This window comes from Microtus oregoni, unplaced genomic scaffold (assembly GCF_018167655.1).
Source record: "Microtus oregoni isolate MIOR12 unplaced genomic scaffold, Mior012 000150F_ref0000365, whole genome shotgun sequence".
Lineage (NCBI taxonomy): Eukaryota > Metazoa > Chordata > Mammalia > Rodentia > Cricetidae > Microtus > Microtus oregoni.
In genome coordinates, this window is record NW_024544800.1 from 1039686 (window position 1) to 1062090 (window position 22405).

A 22405-nucleotide genomic window follows, 5' to 3' on the forward strand; every position below is an offset into this window, starting at 1 on the left:
TGCCATCCAGAGTACGAATTAATTAGTAGGAATTAACTGCTGGTGCCTATCAATTGAAGCTTGTAATCCTTGGTTAACCGCCTGGGTGAGTTAGGCATTAGGGAACAACGAAGGTTATTATTACCGGGTCGGCTTTCTATGGGATATAGTGGAGGTCTGATGTGAAGACCTCCAACATACTGGCTCCAGCACCGCCGACCAACCTGTTGAATCTCTCCGCGATGGGAACCTTAGTGATGTCTGGCCCATCCGGTTCTCTGGTTACCATGGAAATAGTGCTGGCTACAGTTTCTGGGTAATCGCACAGAGATTAAAGTGTCAAAATCGCTTCGCCTCCTGCCCCTTTCTATAATCAATACCGTTTCAGTTGCACTTCCCAAATATACTCAGCACTGGGAAAGGAAACTAAAATGGGAGAGTGTTAGGGTGCAAGCTTTGAGGAAGTGTGAAAATAGAAATATGGCGGGGCGCTGTTTTTTTCCCAGTAGCAAACGGCTAGCTCTGCCACACCGAATACAATGACATTGTTACTCTTGATTTTTGCACAGGCGCAGTGCATAAACTCTCAGCGCACGCCTACACGAGCATTTTCTCCCTTTTCTCTCCACTTTTCCTCTCTCACTAGTTCTCTCCTTTCCTCCTCCCACCACTAGGTCTTTCAGTCCTTTCGTGGGCCGGTTAGTCTTTCCTTCCGACCTCCTACTGTCCAAGGCTACCTCCCATCCCCCTTCCTTTTCCGTCTCTCACGCTGTGCCTTTAGTGCATGCGCAGAAGGTACAAAGCCTCGCTCTTTGTCCCCCATCTGTCGTTCACACGAACCCAAGGCTTTGACAGTTGGTAGCCAATAGAATCTAAGAAATGGCGGATAAATGAGTCTTCCTCTGGAGATAAACTTTGATTGGCAGTTCACATAGCCAATCGAGAACCCAATATTGACCCCCTTGGGAGGCACCGAGCTCCGTCGGCTCGTTTCCGGCGGTCGCGCGCTCTTTTCTCGGGACGGTGGAGGCTGTGCAGCGTCGCCGTTACTCTGAGCAAAGAACTGTGGGCAGAGGGTGAGTTTAGGGACGGCTCGGTGCTTGTTTGGGAGGGCAGTGGCGTTTCCTGCAACGATCCGCAAAGGAAGGGGCTAGGGCGAGGCTGAGTTTGGACAGAGGATGTGGGTTCGAAGGCCCCGTGAGGCCTTTCCCCCTCCGCGTACGGCCTTCGCAGCCCACCCGTGGGGTCCAGCACACTCGCCGCTCCACGCGCGGGTGCTTCAGCCCATGCTTTTCTTGCTTTCCTGCCCGGCTCTTTTGTACTACTCATTCCCAAGTCTTAGCGACCGGCTTCTGAGCCGCCCTGGGCCGGAGGGTGTGGGGTCTATTATGCGAAAGCCCTGAAGTCGTGGTTGGAGATGGTGGCGCTTTGCTTTGTCGGACGCTCCTCTTCCTCCTCAGCCCCGCGAGGCCATTAATTCCGAGAGGGCCAGTGGGGCCCCTGGAGCTATGTTTCTTTGTGAAAACAACTTTTAAGTTTGAAGTTTGCTAGTTCAGACCCCCTTGGCATTTTGGAGCTAAGTTCATGAAACACCTCCACCCCACCCTCGCGCTCTAGAGCTCGCGCGCCTTTTTTCCCAAACCTCTTGCTGCTTAAGCTTTTCCTAGCCATTTGTAGGTATCGCTTTTCTAAGTTAAACTTACATTTATGGCTTTACTATCGAGTCTTTTTCACTTTGTGGAAGTCTTACTGTAAGCTGACACCTTTCTTTGTGTTTTTAACAGAAGTCGGGGTTAGGATTGGGAGACAGACACTTTGCTGTGCTCAAATCGAAGTCAAGGTAGGTGTAGGAGTTAGGGTTACCAGGTAAAGTGTAGGATGCTCAGTTGAATACGGACTTCAATTTGACAACAAATTAATTTCGGTGGACTTCTCATGTTATTAAAGCGAAATATTTTTTAAATCTTAAATTAAAATGAAACTGAGCTGTGTGGGTTTTTTTCCCCCCAAAATCTGGCTGCTCTAGTTGGGGATAGTGCTTAAATTTATGTTTGTACAACTTCGTTGTTATTAAATGAAAAGTCCTAAAAAAAAAAAAAAAACTCAGTAGCAGCCTTTGCCATGTTTGTAATTTACAGCTTTCACGGTGGCCCACCAGGCGGCCATTTCAGCCTGGTGAATTCACATTGTATTTCTCCAGCGTTTTCCACTTAGTGATTTGACTCTTCTAAATACTAAGGGATTCTTGATCTTTGACGTAGCTCTCAGATGCCTGTACTAACGTGGTCCTGTACCTAAACACGTGTGAAGTTGTATAGCACACAGTCTTTCTAATCAACAACACATACACTCTGAACAGTCCTTTTCATCATGGGTAATCTTAGGACACATAAGTGGACAGAAATCCTTGCTGCTGATCTCTTTCTGAAGGCCAATAGTTAGGAGTTCGTAAGTTTGTTTCTGTGTATCTAGTGAAATTACATTGTTGCAGTTGGTGTTAGGAAGTATGTCTTGAGCTCCTGGTACTCAACTGTGTATACCGTGGTAGCTCAGGTGCTTTAGACAGTACTACCTTACCTTCATTGGCAAATGCAAACTTTGGGAAAAGATTACAAGAAAGGGACAGATTGTGGGGATCTTTATTCAAAACATAAAGGTGGGCAGTTTGGTTATTAGAAGTCATTCATGGCCAGGTGTGATGGCAGAAGCAGGCCAATCTCTGGTCTACAGAGTGCCTCTGCCTCCTGAGATGACATTTGTTTAACATTCCTGTTCCGTAAGTGGAACTAGAAATGGTAGTTTCCTGCAGGAACAAGTGCTTTGTCTTCCAGAATGACAGCTAAATGCTGTGTAGTGGTATTTCACTTAGGCCTTAAAGTTAACCACTCCTTTAAGGTCACTAACTGCTGTTCACCCCCATTATCGCCATCCTAACAGGTTGCACAAGTTAGGTGATGTAGCCAGTGAGTTTGTTGGAGTTTAAATTGAAGTTAAGGCTTTGCTGTGTTTTGAGTTTTTAGAGGTCAACAGATCTGGGTTTCATTCCTTACACTGGTGTGGCCTTGTGTGAGTAAAGTATTTTTTAGGTTCTGTTTTCATTCAAAATAATAACAGCTGGGGCACTAATAAAATAATGTACGTGTAGAACATTGCCTGGATTTTTTTTTTTTTTGAAACAGGGTCTCAATTTCTAAATGGCCTAGCCTAGAACTCACCATGTAGACAAGGTTGGCCTCTCTCACAGAGATCCATCTACTTCTGTCTCCTCAGTGCTGGGACTAAAGGAGTGGGCTAAGATGCCTCCTGAGTGAGCCCTGGGAATGAAGGTGTGCAGCATCCCATTCTCATTCATCTTGTTGCCTGGATTCTAATGAGCACTAAATACGTTACCTTAATTTGCAGAGTGTACTTTTTAAAAACAATTGTCTTTGACAATTTCATACATGTTTATGATGCATAAAGATGGCTACTCTTCCCCTTCATCCTCTTTATTCTCTCCCATCTCCGTCAGCCCCACAATAAACTTATTTTTCCAGAATATACTTTCCAAAGCCAAAATACAACCTCCTTTGAAATAAATGGTTTAGAATATTTTTACTTTTTTTTAAAGACAGAATTACACTGTGTAGGTATAGCTGACCTGGAAAACTCAGGTCTGGAACTCAAATCCACCAGCTTCTGCCTCCTCAGTGCTGGGACTAAAGGAGTGGCCTAGAATGCCCAGTTTTTGGTTTGTTTTTGGAGACAGGGCCTCACTAATATAGCCCAGGTTGTCCAGGAACTGTGTAGCCCATGCGGGCAGGAAAGCTGGGAATCATCCTATCTCGGCCTTTAGAGTGTCACTCTAATTAAAGGCTGGAGGAAAAAATGTTTCCTGGATTCCGAGCTGAGAAAAGGTAAGATTTAGTGGGACAAATGGCTGTGAAGTTGATTAAAAAAATCTGCCACTGACTGCTTTGGAAGTAGAGGAAGGGGAACATTTAATACCTGCACTTAAAATAGAAAAAAGATTGGATTCTAATACCTTTCTTTCCCCATCTTCAACTGTTTCTGGGGTGGGATTTCATTTCTTTGTCTTTTTTTTAGAGGATGGGGAGATGTTGACACATAGCCAAGGCTTTTTTGAAACTATTTTATCTCAGCCTACACAAAGGTGGAATCACAGGCATGCACCATCACATCTTGCATCTTGTTTTTCTTTTTGAGACAGGTTTATGCCATAGCCCAGGCTGACCTCAAACAGCAAAGGCTAGGATTATAGAACAAAATCGCTTTACCCAGTACCCAGTTTATTTTTAAATCATTGCTTGGAGGTGCACGCCTTTAATACCAGCACTGGGAGAGGCAGAGACAGGTGGATGTCTGTGAGTTTGAGGTCAGATCAGTCTGATCTACAGAGGAAGTTCCAGGACAGCATTTTTGAAAAAAATATGATGTTTTATTTGCCATTAAATCACTATACCTGTTAATAAAATTTAGAATTATAGCTTTTCAGGAAAACTACATTAGCAAGAGTCACAAAGCTAAGATTGTTTCCTAATAAGTAAACAAAACTAAAAAAGCACTACAGTGCTGTAATAGAAAAAAAACTGAAAGCACCTAAATTACGGAAGTTTAATAAATTGTGTATCCAGGATTCATTAAAATTAGTTGACATTACTAAAATGAGGGAAAGCTAAACATCAAATGGTACATTGGTGTTTAAACTAAAACAGTAATGTCTCAGGAAAAGTAAATAAAAGGAGATGAAAAGGAAGAGGTGAAAGAAATATTTAAATGCACATGTGCATAGAGACATCTGTGCATTGATTCTAATCGTAAATAGTAGAAACAACCTTGACAGGTGGATGTTGTCCATTCAGTTAGGCTTTATATTTGGAGAGGTGGCAGGGAGAAGACAAGATTTCTCTATGTAGCTCTGGCAACCCTGGAACTTATGTAGACCAGAGATCCGCCTCTGCCTACTTTTTTTTTTTTTTTTTTTTTTTTTTTTTTGGTTTTTCGAGACAGGGTTTCTCTGTAGCTTTGGAGCCTGTCCTGGAACTAGCTCTTGTAGAGCAGGCTGGCCTCGAACTCACAGAGATCTGCCTGCCTCTGCCTCCCGAGTGCTGGGATTAAAGACACGCGCCACCACCGCCCGGCTTGCCTCTGCCTTCTTAATGATGGAATTAAAAGTGTGCCCCATCATGTCCAGCCATGTTAACGATTTAATTACATAATGGATTATTGTATATCATAAGAAAGGTTACAAACTGTTTTTTTCTGGTGTTTTCTTTTTGTTTTGTTTGCTTTTGGAAATGGTTTGGTTGTGTAGCTGGATGTCCTGGAATTAGCTCTGTAGACCTCACAGAGATTCACTTGTCTCTGACTACCCAGTGCTGAAATTAAAGGTGAATTCTACCCCCTCTGACTGGCATATTTTAAATTAGATTTATTTATTTTTTATTTCATGTGGGTGTTTCATCAGTGTGTATGTCTACACCTTGTGTGTCCATGAAGGTCAGAAGAACTGAGTTACACTGTAGATGGTTGTGAAGTACTGTGGGTCCTCTTCAAGAACAACAAATACTTGGTTTTGGTTTATTTTTTGAGACAGGGTTTTTCTGTGTAGACCTGTGTTCTTAACCTCTAAACTATGTCTTTAGCCTCCTACAAACTGTTTGCCTTAATGTGCAACTTCAGATAGACACAGATGGGGCTGGAGAGATGGCTCAGCTGTTAAGAATATCCATTGCTCTTGCAGAGGACCTGAGTTTAGTTCCCAACAACCATCTCAGGAGGCTTCACAGCTCCCTGAAAAGTCCAGCTCCAGGGGCTGTCATGTCCTCATCAGACATTGTACTTGCATACACATAATGAAAATAAAATTATTTTTTTAAAAAATCTATGTTAATGACTAGAAGGGTGTGTTAGGATTCTCTAGAACTGATAGATCTATCTGTATTTGTTTATAGATAGATATAAAGGGGGTTCATTGGAGTGACTGGTTGGCTGTGGTCCAGCTAATCCAACAATGGCTGTTTACTAATGGAAAGTTCAAGAACTCAGTTCTGTCCATGAGGCTGGATGTCTCAGTTGGTCTAAAGTATGCACTGGAATCTTAAAGTGCCCGTGAAGGCATGGACTTGTCATTGAGATTGAGGGCAAGCAGGCAAAGAAAGCAAGCTTCTTTTTTCCATGTCCTTTATTTTTGCTGCCAACAGAAGGTGTGGCCCATAAGGTGGATCTTCACATTTCGGGTGACTTCATTTAGAAAAATCCCTCACAGGAGTACCTAGCCTCTTAGTTTTTAATTAATTCCATATATAGTCAAGTTGACAACCAAGAATAGCCATAACAAAGGGTGTACTATAATGATAATAATTTATTGTTTTTGATGTATATCTGTATGTGGGTATGTGCATATGGTGTTCAAGAGGGCCTTAGGTGTCTGATTTCCTAGTGCAGGAGTTACAGGCATTTGTGAATTGTTCAGTATGGGTGTTGGGACCAGGCTTGCTTGTTTCTTTTTTTTTTTCCTTTTTCTCCTTCCCTCCTGGTCTGTATAGCCCTGGTTGCCCCCAAACTCATTTCCTGCCTCAGGCTCTCAGAGTGCTGAAATTATAGGCACACCGTAGCTGTTTTGGGTTTGTTGTTTGGTTGTTTTAGGTTTTATTTATTTTATTTACTTTTTTTAAGTATTTATTTGTTATGTATACAATATTCTGTCTGTGTGTATGTCTGCAGGCCAGAAGAGGGCACCAGATCTCATTACAGATGGTTGTGAGCCACCATGTGGTTGCTGGGAATTGAACTCAGGACCTTTGGAAGAGCAGGCATTGCTCTTAACCACTGAGCCATCTCTCCAGCCCTTTATTTACTTTTTTTGATTCACATACCAGGTGTGGGTTTTGTCCCATCGTAGCATAGAGGTACATGCCTTAATCTCAGCACTCTGGGAGGCAGGTGAGTCTTTGGGTTCAAGGCTAGCCTGGTCTGCACAGTAAGCTACAGTGTAGCCAGGAGTACATAGAGAAATTTTGTCTCAAGGACCATTTTTAAGTTCAGTGTGTGTGTGTAAGTGAGGTCAAAGGACTGTGGGAGTCAGTTCTCCTTTAGCTGTAGGGTCCTAGGGGTGCAGCACAGAGTGTTAGTGAGGGCCTTATTAACTGGGGCTTTGTAACATTGCAGCGAGGTATGGTGGCACACACCTTTAATCCCTGTGGGAGACAGAGCAAGTTCCAGGACAGCCAGTGCTATACAGAGAATCCTGTCTTGAAAACGAAAAAGACACAGACGGAGAAGAAATGTTGACAATTCATGTCTATTCCGAAATGTCAGCTTTTCAGTCAGGCAATTCAAAATCACATTGGCACCCAAATAGCCCATTTGTCTCATCTCTCCCAGTTTTTGTATTTAATTGGCACTAACCTCTTAAGTCCTGTGTAATTTATTATGTCTATTTTTGCTTTCACAGAAAAGTAGGCTCTGAAAGCCAAAATGTGATATGTCCATCTAGAATATCACCTAGCAAATAGTAGGCATCCAATATTTGTTAAATGAATTGGTGAAATGAAAGATTATCAGTAGTACAGATACGTGTTTTTTGGTCTGTATATTGTTCACTTATCTCTTGAACAAAGTTTTTTCTCTCCCTCTCACACACAGACAATATAACCCTCATAATTTTCAGTGCCATGTGATTCCCTTCAGAGTTGTTTCAAAAATTTAGCATGACCTATTCCTTTAATCTTTGGTAATTCAGTCATTTTTATTGTTCATCTCCATAAAGGCCATCATAGTGAATATTTTCATTTTTTTGGCTGTTTTGTACTTTAAAAAAATACTTAATTATTTTGTGCCTTTGTGTGTGTGTGGGGGGGTGTTTGCCTTCGTATCTTTTTTTTTTTTTTTTGGATTTTTTGAGACAGGGTTTCTCCGTAGCTTTTTGCTTCCTGTCCTGGAACTAGCTCTTCTAGACCAGGCTGGCCTCGAACTCACAGAGATCCACTTGCCTCTGCCTCCCGAGTGCTGGGATTAAAGGCGTGCGCCACCACAGCCTGGCTGGATGAAATTTTCTATTTTAAAAAAGATACACAGGGCCGGGCGGTGGTGGCGCACGCCTTTAATCCCAGCACTCGGGAGGCAGAGGCAGGCGGATCTTTTTGAGTTCGAGGCCAGCCTGGTCTATAAGAGCTAGTTCCAGGACAGGCTCCAAAACCACAAAGAAACCCTGTCTCGAAAAACCAAAAAAAAGAAAGAAAATTTCATCCAGTATAGTTTGATCATACTTTCCCCTCTCCCAACTCCTAGATCTACCCACCCAGCTCCACACTGTTTCTCTCTTCAAATACACACACACACACACACACACACACACACACACACACACACACACACAGAGAGAGAGAGAGAGAGAGAGAGAGAGAGAGAGACCCAGTCGTGAAGTCACCTGACATTGATGTTAGGAACTGAACTCATGTCCTCTGCGAGAGAGCTCATAACTGCTGGCCTGTCTTTCCAGCTCTCCAGTCCCCTGCTGTTTGGTTTTTGAGTTAAGGTTTTAGACCCTGTGTTGGCCTGAAACATCATCTTTCGCTTCCACCTTCTGGTGTACTGCCTCAATTGGAGTTTTTGTTTGGGCTTTTAGTTTTCTGGCATTTAAATTTTTTTTTTAGGTTAAGTCTAGGAGTATGATTCTTATTCCTGAATTGAAAAGGTATGAACATCCTGATGGCTCTTGTTTTGTGTGCTGTTTTAAAATTAAAAAAAAAATATTAAGTATAGGTTTGCGTATACCATGATATGCATGTAGAGAATCATGGAACCACTTCATGGGGTTGGTTCCCCCTTCCATCATGTGGTTTCTGGGATCAAACTCAGGACTGGCTTTTTAACAAGTGCCTTTACCCACTGATCTGACTCTGACACACTTTCTGCCTTCTGAAATAGCCTTCAGATATAAAATAAAGAAGAGAAAAACTTTTGTATGTACTTAACTAAAACCAACAGTTGGTCAAAAATTTATCACAATTTGGGACATAATTTTTATTAAAGGCATCCTGTGTTAACAATATGTGGAAAAACCTTCTGCACTTTTATTATTTTTTTTTTCTGGTTTTTTGAAACAGGGTTTCTCTTTAGCTTTTGGAGCAGAGTTTCTGTAGCTTTGGAGCCTGTCCTGGAACTCACTCTGTAGACCAGATTAGCCTTGAACTCAGACCTGCCTGCCTCTGCCTCCCAAGGAATTAAAGGCTTGCGCCACCACCACCTGGCCTTTCTGCTCCTTTTATTGACAACTTTGCTTCAACTGAATTCTGACTGGGGAATCTTCATTCACTGCATGAGTCATGAGTTTTTGGATGAGGATGATGATCCTCCGTTTTTTAAAGACTGTCAGCTTTTTAGCTAGACATGGTTGGACATGCTTATAAAACAGGCCATTGAGAACTGAAAGTAGGAGGATCAGAGTTCAAGACCAGCCTTGGCTACATACAGAGATTTAGTCTTTATTACATTTATTTGTGTGTATGTGTAATCAAAGAACAAATTGCAGGAATTCATAAGTTCGCGGTTCTCTCCTACTATGTGGAGCCCAGGGATTGAACTCGGATTATCAGGTTTAGAGACAAGAGCCCTTACTGTAAGGCTGACTCTTGTCTTTTCTTAGTTTTCAAATGACAGAAGGGAACATTTTTGTCTTTTTGTATTTGCTTTTCTTTTGCTTTGCTACAAATTGAGTTCACTCTTAGGCTCAGTCACAACCTGTTCTCAAACCTTATATCTTACTATCGTGATTAAGAATTACTATAGAGTCTGGAAAGATGGCTCAGCCATTAAGAGTACTTGTTGCTATTCTAGAGTACCTGGGCTTGATTTCCGGCATCCAGATAGCAGCTTATAACAGTAACTCCAGTACCAGAGCCATCTTCTAGCATCAGAGGACATAAGGCGCATAATACACTTGGTACATCGACATGCAGATAAAACACCCATGCACTTAAATGTCTTTTTAAATTTATTTTTTACGTGCCAATCCCAGTAACCCCCTTCTTCCTTTCCTCCCGTTCCCCCTCCCCCACCTTCCCCTTACCCTATCTGCTCCTCAGAGAGGGGTAAGGTTTTGTTTCTTGCAATACAATGTTTCTCTGTGTAACAGCCCCAGGTCTCCTGGAACTTGTTTTGTAGAAATCTGCCTGCCTCCGAATGCTGGCACTAAAGGTGCCTACCCCCACACTGGCCACGTAAATAAATCTTAAAAAAAAAAAAACTAGCCGGGAGGTGGTGGCTCACGCCTTTACGGGAGGCAGAGGCAGGCGGATCTCTGTGAGTTCAAGGCCAGCCTGGTCTACAAGAGCTAGTTTCAGGACAGGCTCCAAAGCTACAGAGAAACTGTCTCAAAAAACCAAAAGAAAAAGAAAAGAATAGAAACCCAAGCCGGGCGATGGTGGCGCACGCCTTTAATCCCAGCACTCGGGAGGCAGAGGCAGGCCGATTTCTGTGAGTTCGAGACCAGCCTGGTCTACAAGAGCTAGTTCCAGGACAGACTCCAAAGCTACAGAGAAACTCTGTCTCGAAAAAAAAAAACAAAAACAAAAAAAAAAAACTAGTGAGTGCTTAGTATATGCCAGTAGCGAGTTATTTTCTAATCCTTATAGCCATATCAAGGAGCAGGTATTTTTGGATGCCTGTTTATAACAGCATTATAAGAAATGAGGCAGATTTCATTGTAGTGAGTGCATAGTATTAGGACTATAATTCAAACCTAAGTCTTTAACCCTGCAGTCCATACTTCCCTCACTTAATTTGGAAGTATCTACAGTGAACTTTGCTTTAGGTGATAGCGGTGATCAAGACTTCTGAACTTTTTATGGTAGTTTTGTTTACTTTGTATCTTTTGTGATTTTTTTTTTTTTTGAGACAGCCTCTTCATCTCAGGCTGTGGTTTGTTTTTTGGAGACCGCTGCTTACTTACTCTGTAACCCTGGTTGTCTCAGCCTCCCAGGTACTAGGATAAAAGGCATGTGCCACTACAACAGGTGCACACTGAGTGGGTGCTTTTTTTTTTTTTTTAATTTAAAACTTGTAAAGAGCCGGCGGTGGTGGCGCACGCCTTTAATCCCAGCACTCGGGAGGCAGAGGCAGGCGGATCTCTGTGAGTTCGAGACCAGCCTGGTCTACAAGAGCTAGTTCCAGGACAGGCTCCAAAACCACAGAGAAACCCTGTCTCGAAAAAACCAAAAAAAAAAAAAAAAACTTGTAAAGATTGTTTTGTTTGCGTATGTTTGAGTGCGGGCAGGTGCCCATGGAGGCCAGAAGATAGCATTTAATTATATGGAGCTGGAGTTAGATGCATCTTTTTATTTATTTATGTATTTTTGAGATAGGGTTTTTTGGTGTAACCCTGACTGTCCTTGTACTTACTCTGTAGACCAGGCTAGCCTCGAGCTCACAGAACTCCACCTTCTTCTGTCTCTCAAGTCTACAATTAAAGCCACCACCACCCAGTACTAGATGTATTTTAAATAAATAGATTGGAAAAAATTTAGAAAGTGTTGGGAGTAATGGCATATACCAGTGCCACACCCCATGTCCGGCCCTCTGTGGTTTTTTGTTCTCCTTTGTTTTGAGGCATGATCTCATTGGGCAGCATTTGGCTAGTCTGAAACTTAACTATGTAGACCAGGTTGACCTCACACTCAGAGATCTGCCTCTGTCTGCTTCCTGAGTGCTAGGATTAAAGGTGAGCTCCATCAGGCCTGACCCTTTGGTTTTGTTTTGTTGTTTTTAGTTTTTCAAGCTTTAGTTTCTCTGTGTAGCCCTGGCTGTCCTGGAACTTGCACTGTAGACCAGTCTACACTTGAACTCAGCGATCTCTCTGCCTCTGCCTCACAGACCTTGGGAGGAATGTTCTTAAAATGTGCTTTCATACACAATAGGGCTGGTTTGGAGGAAAGGGTTTTTTTTGTTTGTTTGTTTGTTTGTTTGTTTTAGTTTAAAATATAGTCTTTTTTGTTTTTTTGAGACAGAGTTTCTCTATAGCTTTGGAGCTTGTCCTGGAACTAGCTCTTGTAGCCTAGTCTGGCCTTGAACTCAGAGTTCTGTCCTGGAACTAGCTCTAGCTCTTGTAGCCTAGGCTGGTCTTGAACTCAGTTCTGCCTGTCTTTGCCTCCCAAGTGCTGGGATTAAAGGCATGCTCCACCACTGCCCAGCTAAAATACAGTCTTAAATATTTTAGGCTGTCTTAAATTGTGCCTTGTTATTCAGAGAAACCAGTTGTAAAACACAAATGATGGAATACCAAGATAAATTTTAATGAAATGTAAATTGTCAGTAACTGACTAAATCCTAAATGCTGGATATTTGACATTCCACTTTTTTCTGTAGGGTGCAAACATGCAGAGCAATAAAACCTTTAACTTGGAGAAGCAGAACCATACTCCAAGGAAGCACCATCAACATCACCACCAGCAGCACCATCAGCAGCAGCAGCAGCAGCAGCAACCACCCCCACCAATACCTGCAAATGGACAGCAGGCCAGCAGCCAGAGTAAGTAAATTGTGAGTGATGGAACATAAATAGGTTCCATCAAAAACAGTTTCATCATGGTTTTTAGGATATTAGGTGAATAGGGCTTTAGTGGCATACTTTTTACTTTTTTCCCGATTTTATCAAGACATACTTTCTCTAACAGCTCTGGCAGTCCTGGAACTAACTCTGTAGACCAGGCTGGCCTCTGCCTTCCTGAGTCCCGGGATTAAGGCAGTCACCACCACTGCCTGGCTTTTTTTTCCCAGGTAGGGTCTCATCATGCAGCCCTTGACTGCTGGCTTAGAATTTGCCTCTGCATCCCTCCGGGATATGGGAATGTGTCCTGTTCTATTTTGTTCTGTGTATGTTTTTTAAACAACATTTTAAAAATTATTTCTATTTTATGTGTATTGATGTTGTGTGAGGGTGTCCGATCCCCTGAAACTGGAGTTACAACAAGTTGTGAGCTGCCATATGGGTGCTGGGAATTGAAACTGGCTTCTCTTAAGCACTGAGCCATCTCTCCAGCTTCCTGTTTTTGTTTTTAAAATAAGATTTAATTTATGTGTATGAATGTTTTGTTATTTGTATCTAGTGCTCATGGAGGTCAAAAGAGAGCATTGGATCTTCCGAGTTTTTTTTTTTTAAGGTGGTTGTCAGCTGCCACTTTGCTGGGAATCAAACCTGTGTCCTCTGGAAGGCGGTGTTGGCGCATGCCTTTAATCCCAGCACTCGGGAGGCAGAGGCAGGTGGATCTCTGTGAGTTCAAGGCCAGCCTGGTCTATAAGAGCTAGTTTCAGGACAGGCTCCAAAGCTACAGAGAAACTGTCTGAAAAAAAACCAAAAGAAAAGAAAAGAATAGAAACCCAAGCCGGGCAATGGTGGCACATGCCTTTAATCCCAGCACTCGGGAGGCAGAGGCAGGCGGATCTCTGTGAGTTCGATACCAGCCTGGTCTACAGATCTAGTTCCAGGACAGGCTCCAAAGCCACAGAGAAACCCTGTCTCGAAAAACCAAGAGAGAGAGAGAGAGAGAGAGACCCAATAGTATGGGGGTGACTAGAGAAATGATTAATTTTGCTCTTTCAGAGGCCTTGAGTTAGGTTCCTGGCACCTGCATAAGGTATCTTAGTACCAACTGTAACTCCCAGGAAATCCAGCATCCTTTTCTGACTTCATGGGGGCCCATACACACATGGAACATAGTCACACACACATAAAGTAATTTTTTGAAAGGCAATAGAAGTAGAGGCTGAAGAGGTGGCTCAGTAGTTAATTAAGAGCTGAGCCTGTACTACTCTTAGAAAAGATCCAGGTTCCATTCTGGGTACTCATCAGGTGGGTCACAACCACCTGTAACTAACTTGAGTTCCAGGGATCTGCATATAAACTCATCCAGGCAGACATAAATACACTTCTGTTGTTTGTTTTGGTTTGGTTTTTTTTTGAGACAGGGTTTTTCTGTGTTAACAGCCCTTCCTGTCCTGGAATTCGCTCTGTATACCAGGCTAGGCCTCAAACTCTCAGAAATCTGCCTCCTGAGTGCTGGGATCGAAGGCATGTATCACAACTGCTGCTGCTTTCACGTGCTAAAATGCCATTTACTGATGGATTGGATAGGATGCATTTGCAAGAGGTGTTTGTCTTCATCACAAAAGCAATGCTGACGATATGACTAATTCTTTTCCTAATCTTTTGATTGACTGTCTTCCAGATGAAGGTTTAACCATTGACCTGAAGAACTTTAGGAAACCAGGAGAGAAGACTTTCACCCAACGAAGCCGTCTCTTTGTGGGCAATCTTCCTCCTGACATCACTGAGGAGGAAATGAGGAAACTTTTTGAGAAATATGGGAAAGCAGGCGAGGTTTTCATTCATAAGGATAAAGGCTTTGGCTTTATTCGCTTGGTAAGATTATTTTCCCTTAGGCTTAAAGGCCAATGTAGGTTTATTTGCCTTGTACACAAAGACTAAAGTATGGGGGTTATTTTTGGTTGCAGATCTCATTATGTAACCCCAGGGTTTCCTTGAACTCACAGGGTTCCTATGTCTACTTCCCAAGTGCTGGATGACACACGTGCTTGCACCACCATGCTTGGGTTAAGTGAAAATGAAGTTTGTTTATATTATTCACAAAATCCTTGTAAGACATGTATTGTCTTACTCTTAAAAACCCTGAGGGGTTCAAAATCTTTTAATACTATTAGTCAAGTGAATATGCATTTTCTTTCTGAGGGAGACAGTTGAGAATCAAATGCAGACTCTGATATTGGATAAGTGTGCTACTGCTCAGTGGTGCTCTCAGTTCTGCCAATGTTTTATGCAGATTTTATGTTTAAATCTGGTTTGAGTTAACCCGGGTAGTCAGTGGTGGTGCATGCCTTTAATTCCTGCACTCAGGGGGCAAAGGCAGGAGGATCTCTGAGTTCGAGGCCAATGTGATGTGCAGTGAGGTCCATGACAGAGAAAATGCTGTCTCAAAAAACAAAAATCTCATTTGATTTAGGAGTAGTATATAAGAAAGAAGCTTTTGTTTTGTTTTTTTCAAGACAAGGACTTGACTATGTATCTTCTGGCTGTTCTGGTACTAGGTCTTGCAGACATCCGCCTGCCTCTGCCTCCTGAGTGATAGGATTAAAAGTGTGTGCTACCACTACCTGACCTAAATAAGCTTCTTGGTCAGGCAATCTGATGCCCTCTAATGACCACCAAAGGCACCAAGTACACACATTGTGCATAAATCTATATACAGTTAAAACATTCATACGCATAAAGTAGTTATTAGAACAGAAGTAATTCTGGTATAATAGTGTAAATTAAAATATTCTGAATTGTTAAGTATGCATCTGTGACCCTCATCTAGAACTCAATATGTAGTCTAGACCAGCTGCCTACCTCTACCTCCTGAGGGCCAGAATTAAAGGCATGTGCCACCATACCCACCATTTCATCTCTGTTAAATTCTAATTTTCTTGTTTTTCCCAGGAAACACGAACCCTAGCGGAAATTGCCAAAGTGGAGTTGGATAATATGCCACTCCGTGGAAAGCAGCTACGTGTGCGCTTTGCCTGTCATAGTGCATCCCTTACAGTCCGCAACCTTCCTCAGTATGTGTCCAACGAACTGCTGGAAGAAGCCTTTTCTGTGTTTGGCCAGGTGGAGAGGGCTGTGGTCATTGTGGATGACCGAGGAAGGCCCTCAGGGAAAGGCATTGTTGAGTTCTCAGGGAAGCCAGCTGCTCGGAAAGCTCTGGACAGATGCAGTGAAGGCTCCTTCTTGCTAACCACGTAAGTGGAGTTTTCAGACAATGTTTTTTGGATTCCTTAATCTTTCTTTGGTATGGAGCATTAACGTCTTGTAATCCTGTTCCTATTTTTATTTATTTAAAGACTTAACATTAACTCAGCTTTTCTAATAACGATTTTCAGTGTAATCTTAAATAGTTACGTATATATGTGCATGTAAATGCCATAGTGCACACTTGGGAAGCCAGTTTTCATGGGCTTCAGGACCAAGCTCAGGTTGCCTAGTTTGCATGAACAAGTGCCTTTATCCATTGAACTGTCAAGATGGAGAGATGCCTCTGTGGTTAAGAGCATTGTCTGCTCTTGCAGAGGACCTGAGCTTGATTCCCAGCACCCACCTGTTGACTCAGAATCAACTGTAACACTGGGCAGGTGGCACATGTCTTTAATCCCAGCATTCCAGAGGCAGGTAGATTTCTTAAGTTTGAGGCCATCCTGGTCTACAAAGCGAGTTCCTGAGCTGTTAAACAGAACAAAAACAAACAGAAAAGCCATCTGTAACTTCAGGATCTGATGCCAACCTCAGCAGGAACCAGGTGTATGTGGTACATCAACATAAATACAGGAAAAAAACATACATGTGGAATAATCATAGCACATTTTCCCATTTTAGAATTCTGGAAATGTAATGTCTCATCATTTTCTCTCCTTCATTTTCTAGAGTTACCAAATATTAGATAAGTACTCTTTCAACATACTGACTTACTTTTTTGAGAGATCTGAAACCTGGGCTGTTAACTCCAAATTATCCTTAATGCCAGTAAGAAGGACTTGGTTATTTGGAGTATAAAAATCTTGTCAGAAATATGTTTAGATGTGGGAATTCACATCTATAATCTCAGCACTTGAGAGACTAAAAAAGAGGAGTTAACTCCATTAACTTGAGACCAACCCAGCTTACAGTTTGAATCGTTGCCAAATTCCCATTCCTGGCAAAAATGTTGTAGTTGTCCAGTTCTGAAGTTCTGATCCCTAATTAGTTCATCATGCCAGTGTCAAGCATAGGGAACATGCTTCTTGGGGTATGGCTTCATTTACACTAACTCCTTCCTTTACCCAGATTTCCTCGGCCTGTGACTGTGGAACCTATGGACCAGTTAGATGATGAGGAGGGACTTCCAGAGAAGCTGGTTATAAAAAACCAGCAATTTCACAAGTATGTGGTCCAGATGGTGGTGGTGGGGTGTGTGTTTATATGTGTGGTGTTGGCGGTTGAACACAGGACCATAACCTGTTTGACTACACTTCCATCCCCTAGTTATTTTCCCGTTCTTGAAATTTAAAGGGATGTTTAAGAGTCATGTCTGTGTGTACATTGTGCATATCTTTGTATTTATACATAGATGTGTGTGTTCGCTTGGCTCTTAGAAAAGAATGATTCTAAGAAGTTCTGGACTAAGTACATATATAATATTTATTGTCTATAGGGAGCGAGAACAGCCACCCAGATTTGCACAGCCAGGGTCCTTTGAATATGAGTATGCCATGCGCTGGAAGGCACTCATTGAGATGGAGAAGCAACAGCAGGATCAAGTGGACCGCAACATCAAGGAGGCTCGTGAGAAGCTGGAGATGGAGATGGAGGCAGCACGCCATGAGCACCAGGTTATGCTAATGAGGCAGGGTGAGTATAGGCCCATGGTTGTAAAAGTACAATAAATATCAAATGTCATTTTTTGTTCAATAATTTCTTTGTCCTTCGATAGAATAAAACAAATTTCTGCTTTTGTTCCCTGAAATAACTTAGTTGATTTTGATGGGGGTGGGTTTGGAATATTGAATATTAGATAGATTCTATGAAGAAGCAAATAGTAAGGTTTGAGTTCATTTGGATAGTGATTCTGGGATTATATACTGTCTTAGTTAAGGTTTCTAGTGCTGTGATGAAACACCGTGGTCAAAAGCAATTTGAGGAGGGAAAAGGTTTATTTTGTCTTAGAATTACAGATAACAGTCTATCATTGAGGGAAGCTAGGGCAGAGACTTGCAGAAAGGAACTGATGGAGAATTTTATTAGGTTGCTCCTCATGGCTTGTCCACCCTGCTTTCTTTTTGTTTTGGGGATTTTGTTTGCTTGTTTGAGGAATGGTTTCTCTGAAGCCCTGGCTGTCCTGGAACTTGTTCTGTAGACTAGGATGGCCTTGAACTCAGAGACCCACCGCCTATGCCTCCTGTGTGTTGGCATGAAAGGCATGTACCACTATGCCTGGTTTACCCACCATGAGTTGGGCTATGCCACATCATTCAAGAAAATGCACCGTAGGCTTGTCCACCAACCAATCTCAATTGAGGTTCCCTCTTCCAAAATGACTATAGCTTGTGCCTAGTCAACATCTTTGCTTTCTAGATATTTGTGGGAAATTGTTGTATATGAAAAGAAAATCAAAAGTCTCAATCTGTTGCTAGATTTGATGAGGCGTCAAGAAGAGCTTCGGAGAATGGAGGAGCTGCATAACCAAGAGGTTCAGAAACGAAAGCAGCTAGAGCTCAGGTACTTTTGTTTGTTTGGGGCCTGGGCGCATGTTACGGTGTGTGGAGGCCATAGGACAACTTTCAGAAGCAATTCCCTCCTCCTATACCTGTGTAGTCCTAGGGATAAACTGGTCATCAGTAAGCACCTTTCTCCACTGAGCTGTCTCTCCAGCCTTGTAACTTCTTTTCTTTAACATTTTTTCTCCAAGAGTAATAATTTTTTTTTCTTCTCCCCACCATTCTCTTTGATACATTGTAAATACTGGCAAATATTCCTGCTGCCTCTCAGGTTCTCCCTTTGGGTAGATATTTTAGCTGCATTTGGGTTCTATGGATTGCCTTAGGGCTTCAGTAAAGGGAAAGAGATGAGTGCTTGTCCCTGGATCTCTTTGGTTGTTGCCCTGGTACTTGGCAAGCTATGCAGGTTGTCTCTTTGCCTCAACCTTCTTCCTGTTCCAAGTGGTCTGCTCATGCTCTGGAATGCCTTTATATTAAAATAACTTGGTGGCTCTATAGGCAGGAGGAGGAACGCAGGCGCCGTGAGGAAGAAATGCGGCGGCAACAGGAAGAAATGATGCGGCGACAGCAGGAAGGATTCAAGGGAACCTTCCCTGATGCGGTATATCTCCCATGTGCCCATGATATGCCAGGCCAGTGGTGATAAGACAAAACTACCATAAAATATCTGTTAGGATACCAGCTTATGACCAGTTTTTCAATGCTATAAAATTCCTTTTAGGAGAAAAAAGATGTTGATAGGGAGGTGAGGTAAGGTTTGAAAAAGAGCTCTTGCTTTATTGCAAATTTAGGATAAAAAGCCAGTACCACTGTTCATGCCCAGTGACAATAAGAGGTAAATCAAGCCCTGTAGCCGAATTTGACTAATTCACTGCTATCCATGTAGTTAGATGGTTTGCAGCCCCAAGAAGAAATTAGTACTTTCTTCTCCCGTTGCCTCTTTTTATTCCTAATAGAAAATTCTAATTTGTTACCTGAAGTCACTGCACAAATAGCAAGAGGGCATTAGTATGTCGTCACTGTTTACTTCCTTATTGTTGTCTTGGACTGTGAGTATGTATTGTTTTTCAGAGAGAACAAGAGATACGGATGGGCCAAATGGCTATGGGAGGTAAGTTAAATAGCTTTGGTGACTTTTAGGGTGAAAAGGATAGTTACAGAAAAGAACAGCAGGAAATAAAGCCAATAATGGGTCATTTGATGCCACTCCATTAGCCCATCAACCAGACTAGGTGCTGTGAAATGGGAAAATATAAACATGGTAACATCAGAAGAAAAGAAAGAAGGAAAAGAACAGCAGGTATCCAATAACCAAAGAACTGCCTACCTTTTTCCCCCTAAGTTGGCTGGCCAGTTACTATGATCTGCCTGTCTCTGCCTCACACAATCCTGCCTGGCTCTTTTTTTCTCTCTCTAGACAGGGTCTTAGTATGTACATCTGGCTGTTGGCTGTCCTAGAAGTCAATGTGTAGACCAGGCTGGTCTTGAACTCATGGAACCTGTCTTCTCCCTCCCAAGTGCTGGGATGCCATGCCTGGCTTTTTTTTTCCCATTTAATTTAAACTCAGATCTGACGAGCCTAATTTCTTTTCTTTCTTTCTTTCTTTTTCTTTTTTTTTTAAAGAAAACCTGATCTCTGAGTTATGGAGCTTCTACCTACCTAGTCCACATTTAACTTGACATTTCCAGAAACATTAGGGCTAGGAATGGGAGGCTGTTGATATATCTTGTCTACAGATCCTACTGAATTGTTTCTTGGTAGGGAAAGAAACTCTTTCTCCTATACTAATCATACTACTCTGCTTTAGGTGCTATGGGCATAAACAATAGAGGTGCCATGCCCCCTGCTCCTGTGCCAACTGGGACCCCAGCTCCTCCAGGACCTGCCACTATGATGCCAGATGGAACTTTGGGATTGGTAATAAACTACAGGGCTTCATAATAATTGTAAATAGTGATAGGAGGAGCTTCTCAACCTCTGGAGTCTAATTTTTATGAATGTGTGTGTGTGTGCGTGTGTGCACATGTGTGTACATGTAAGTGTGAATTGTGTGTTGTTCCTCGGGGTTCATCTGTGACTGAAACTTGCCATTAGGCTAGGTTGACTGGTCTTGAACATTGGATGCTGGGAAATTAAACTTGAACTCTCAAGCTTGCAGGACAGGTACTTTACCCAACTAAGCTATCTGCCCAGCATCTACTACCTGAGTTTACTTTGTTTTTTGTTACAGGTACTGATTTTTAGGATTATTGGTATACATAAAATGTAACCTTAAGATGTTTAGGGGATGGTAAGGATAATTAAACCTAGGATCTGATTGATAGATGTTAGGCAACAGTTGTCTCACTATTCCGTGTCCTTGGTATTTTATTTGTAATCTTGTGAAAATTCAATACCATATGCTATTTTAACATTGGAGTTTAAACAATGGCCTTTATCTGGCTGGCTGTCTGTAATCATTGTCCTCAGTAAACAAATTGCTTTTTGTTTTGTTGATTTTGGAGTTTTTGAGATAGGGTCTCTAGTTCTGGCTGCCCTGGAGCTTGCTAAGTAGACTAGGCTGGCATCAAACTCACAGAAATGCTCCTGCCTCTATCTTCCAAATGCATGCACCACATTGCCTGGCCGGTAGGTTGCTCTTAGGGGGCAAGTCAAGAAAGCTTAGATATAATGAATGACATATAATGAATGTTCATTCAAGGGCCTTGTGGTTCATAAAGTCAAAGTTGTTCAATTGTCAAAATGGCCAAAACTTGATAGAATTAAGGTTTCTAGAGAAATGATACCCTGTTCTTCCTGGTTTGGAAAAAGGACTTGGATAGAACCTATCCAAATAGAAATTTCAGTTGTATATAAAATATGGATAAAAAACTAAAGAAGTACAGCCTTCTGTTCCTTTCAGGTCCACGAGAACTCTAAGCAGACTTAGTTACCTTGCCCCTAGCAATCAGGAATCTTGACTAGTTAAGTAGAAATGGTTTACAATGCAAGACCATAAATGAGCGAGAAGCTGAGGACAGAGACTGTATTTAAAATTGTTTGTTCTCTTTCTCTTTTAAGACCCCACCAACAACTGAACGTTTTGGCCAAGCTGCTACAATGGAAGGAATTGGAGCAATTGGTGGAAATCCTCCTGCTTTCAACCGTCCAGCTCCTGGAGCTGAATTTGCTCCAAATAAACGCCGCCGATACTAAATAAAAGTTGCAGTGTCTAGTTTCCCGCAACCCTTAAAAGAAAGGTTCTTTTTGGACTAGCCAGAATTCTACCCTGGAAAAGTGTTAGGGGTTTTTCCCAATAGATAGGTCTTCCCTGCCTGTAATACTCTAGGGAGTATGCTTGGAGGCAGAGGGCAAGGGAGGAGTGTTATTTAACAAATCAAAGTCTGTGGTATATTGCTTTCTCAAGTCTGTCTGGTGCATTCCTGAAATGTGTTGATTATTGAGGGCCTTGAACCATAGCAAAGTGAACTCAGAGAGCTCCATTAATCTTGATCATTCCTGTTTCCTTCTTTCCTTCCTTGCTTTCTTCTTCCATCCCTCCCTCCTTCATTCATCATGTTTTAATTACTTTTTCATCTTTATTCCCCCAACCCCAGAGACACTGCCACATATATACCACAAAACCTAAACATCCTCCAATGACCTAGCCCAATTCCTCCATTCACTCCGAGGTGAGAATTCAGACAAGTGTCCGCAGAGGTTACAACATACATACGGTTCTGTTATATCTCATATATAACCCCTTCATGTCCTAAGGAAGACATTTTCTCTTAGAGGTTTTCATTTTAGTATATCTTTAAAAAAAGAAAAAGTCTTGTATTAACTTGCCTCCATGTTTTTCTTGGGTAAGGACTGCTCAAGAATGAATGCCCTTTTCTGTCTGATATTGCTGTTCACAGCTTTTCTTGATAGGCCTAGTACAATCTTGGGAACAGGGTTGCTGTGTGTTGAAGGTCTGACAGTAGCTCTTAGCCTTGCCTATCTTAGGTAGTTACGCTGTGCATTTTTTATTGGTGTACTATGTTTGATTTGTTCCTGATACCTTCAATTTGAAATTTTTCTGAGAAATGGAGCAGTAATGCAGCATCACCTTATTAAAATACATCTGAAGCCTTTTAA

At 42.1% G+C, this 22405-nt stretch overlaps 1 protein-coding gene across 2 annotated transcripts; it reads left to right on the top strand.

The window, feature by feature from the left end:
• The first annotated feature begins 958 nt into the window (after positions 1-958).
• On the top strand, positions 959-22405 carry LOC121444966 (non-POU domain-containing octamer-binding protein-like). Of its 2 annotated transcripts, XM_041646932.1 has the most exons (12): positions 959-1055; positions 1764-1819; positions 12346-12508; positions 14205-14398; positions 15476-15777; positions 16856-16951; positions 17223-17419; positions 18202-18286; positions 18784-18886; positions 19357-19396; positions 20094-20203; positions 21347-22405. In XM_041646932.1, exons 3-12 carry the CDS (start codon positions 12355-12357, stop codon positions 21479-21481), a joined length of 1416 nt encoding a protein of 471 aa, XP_041502866.1. In that variant the 5' UTR covers positions 959-1055; positions 1764-1819; positions 12346-12354; the 3' UTR covers positions 21482-22405. The 2 variants fall into 2 exon arrangements, with proteins under 2 accessions (XP_041502866.1, XP_041502867.1); XM_041646933.1 differs by lacking the exon at positions 1764-1819 and having other exon boundaries at positions 984-1055.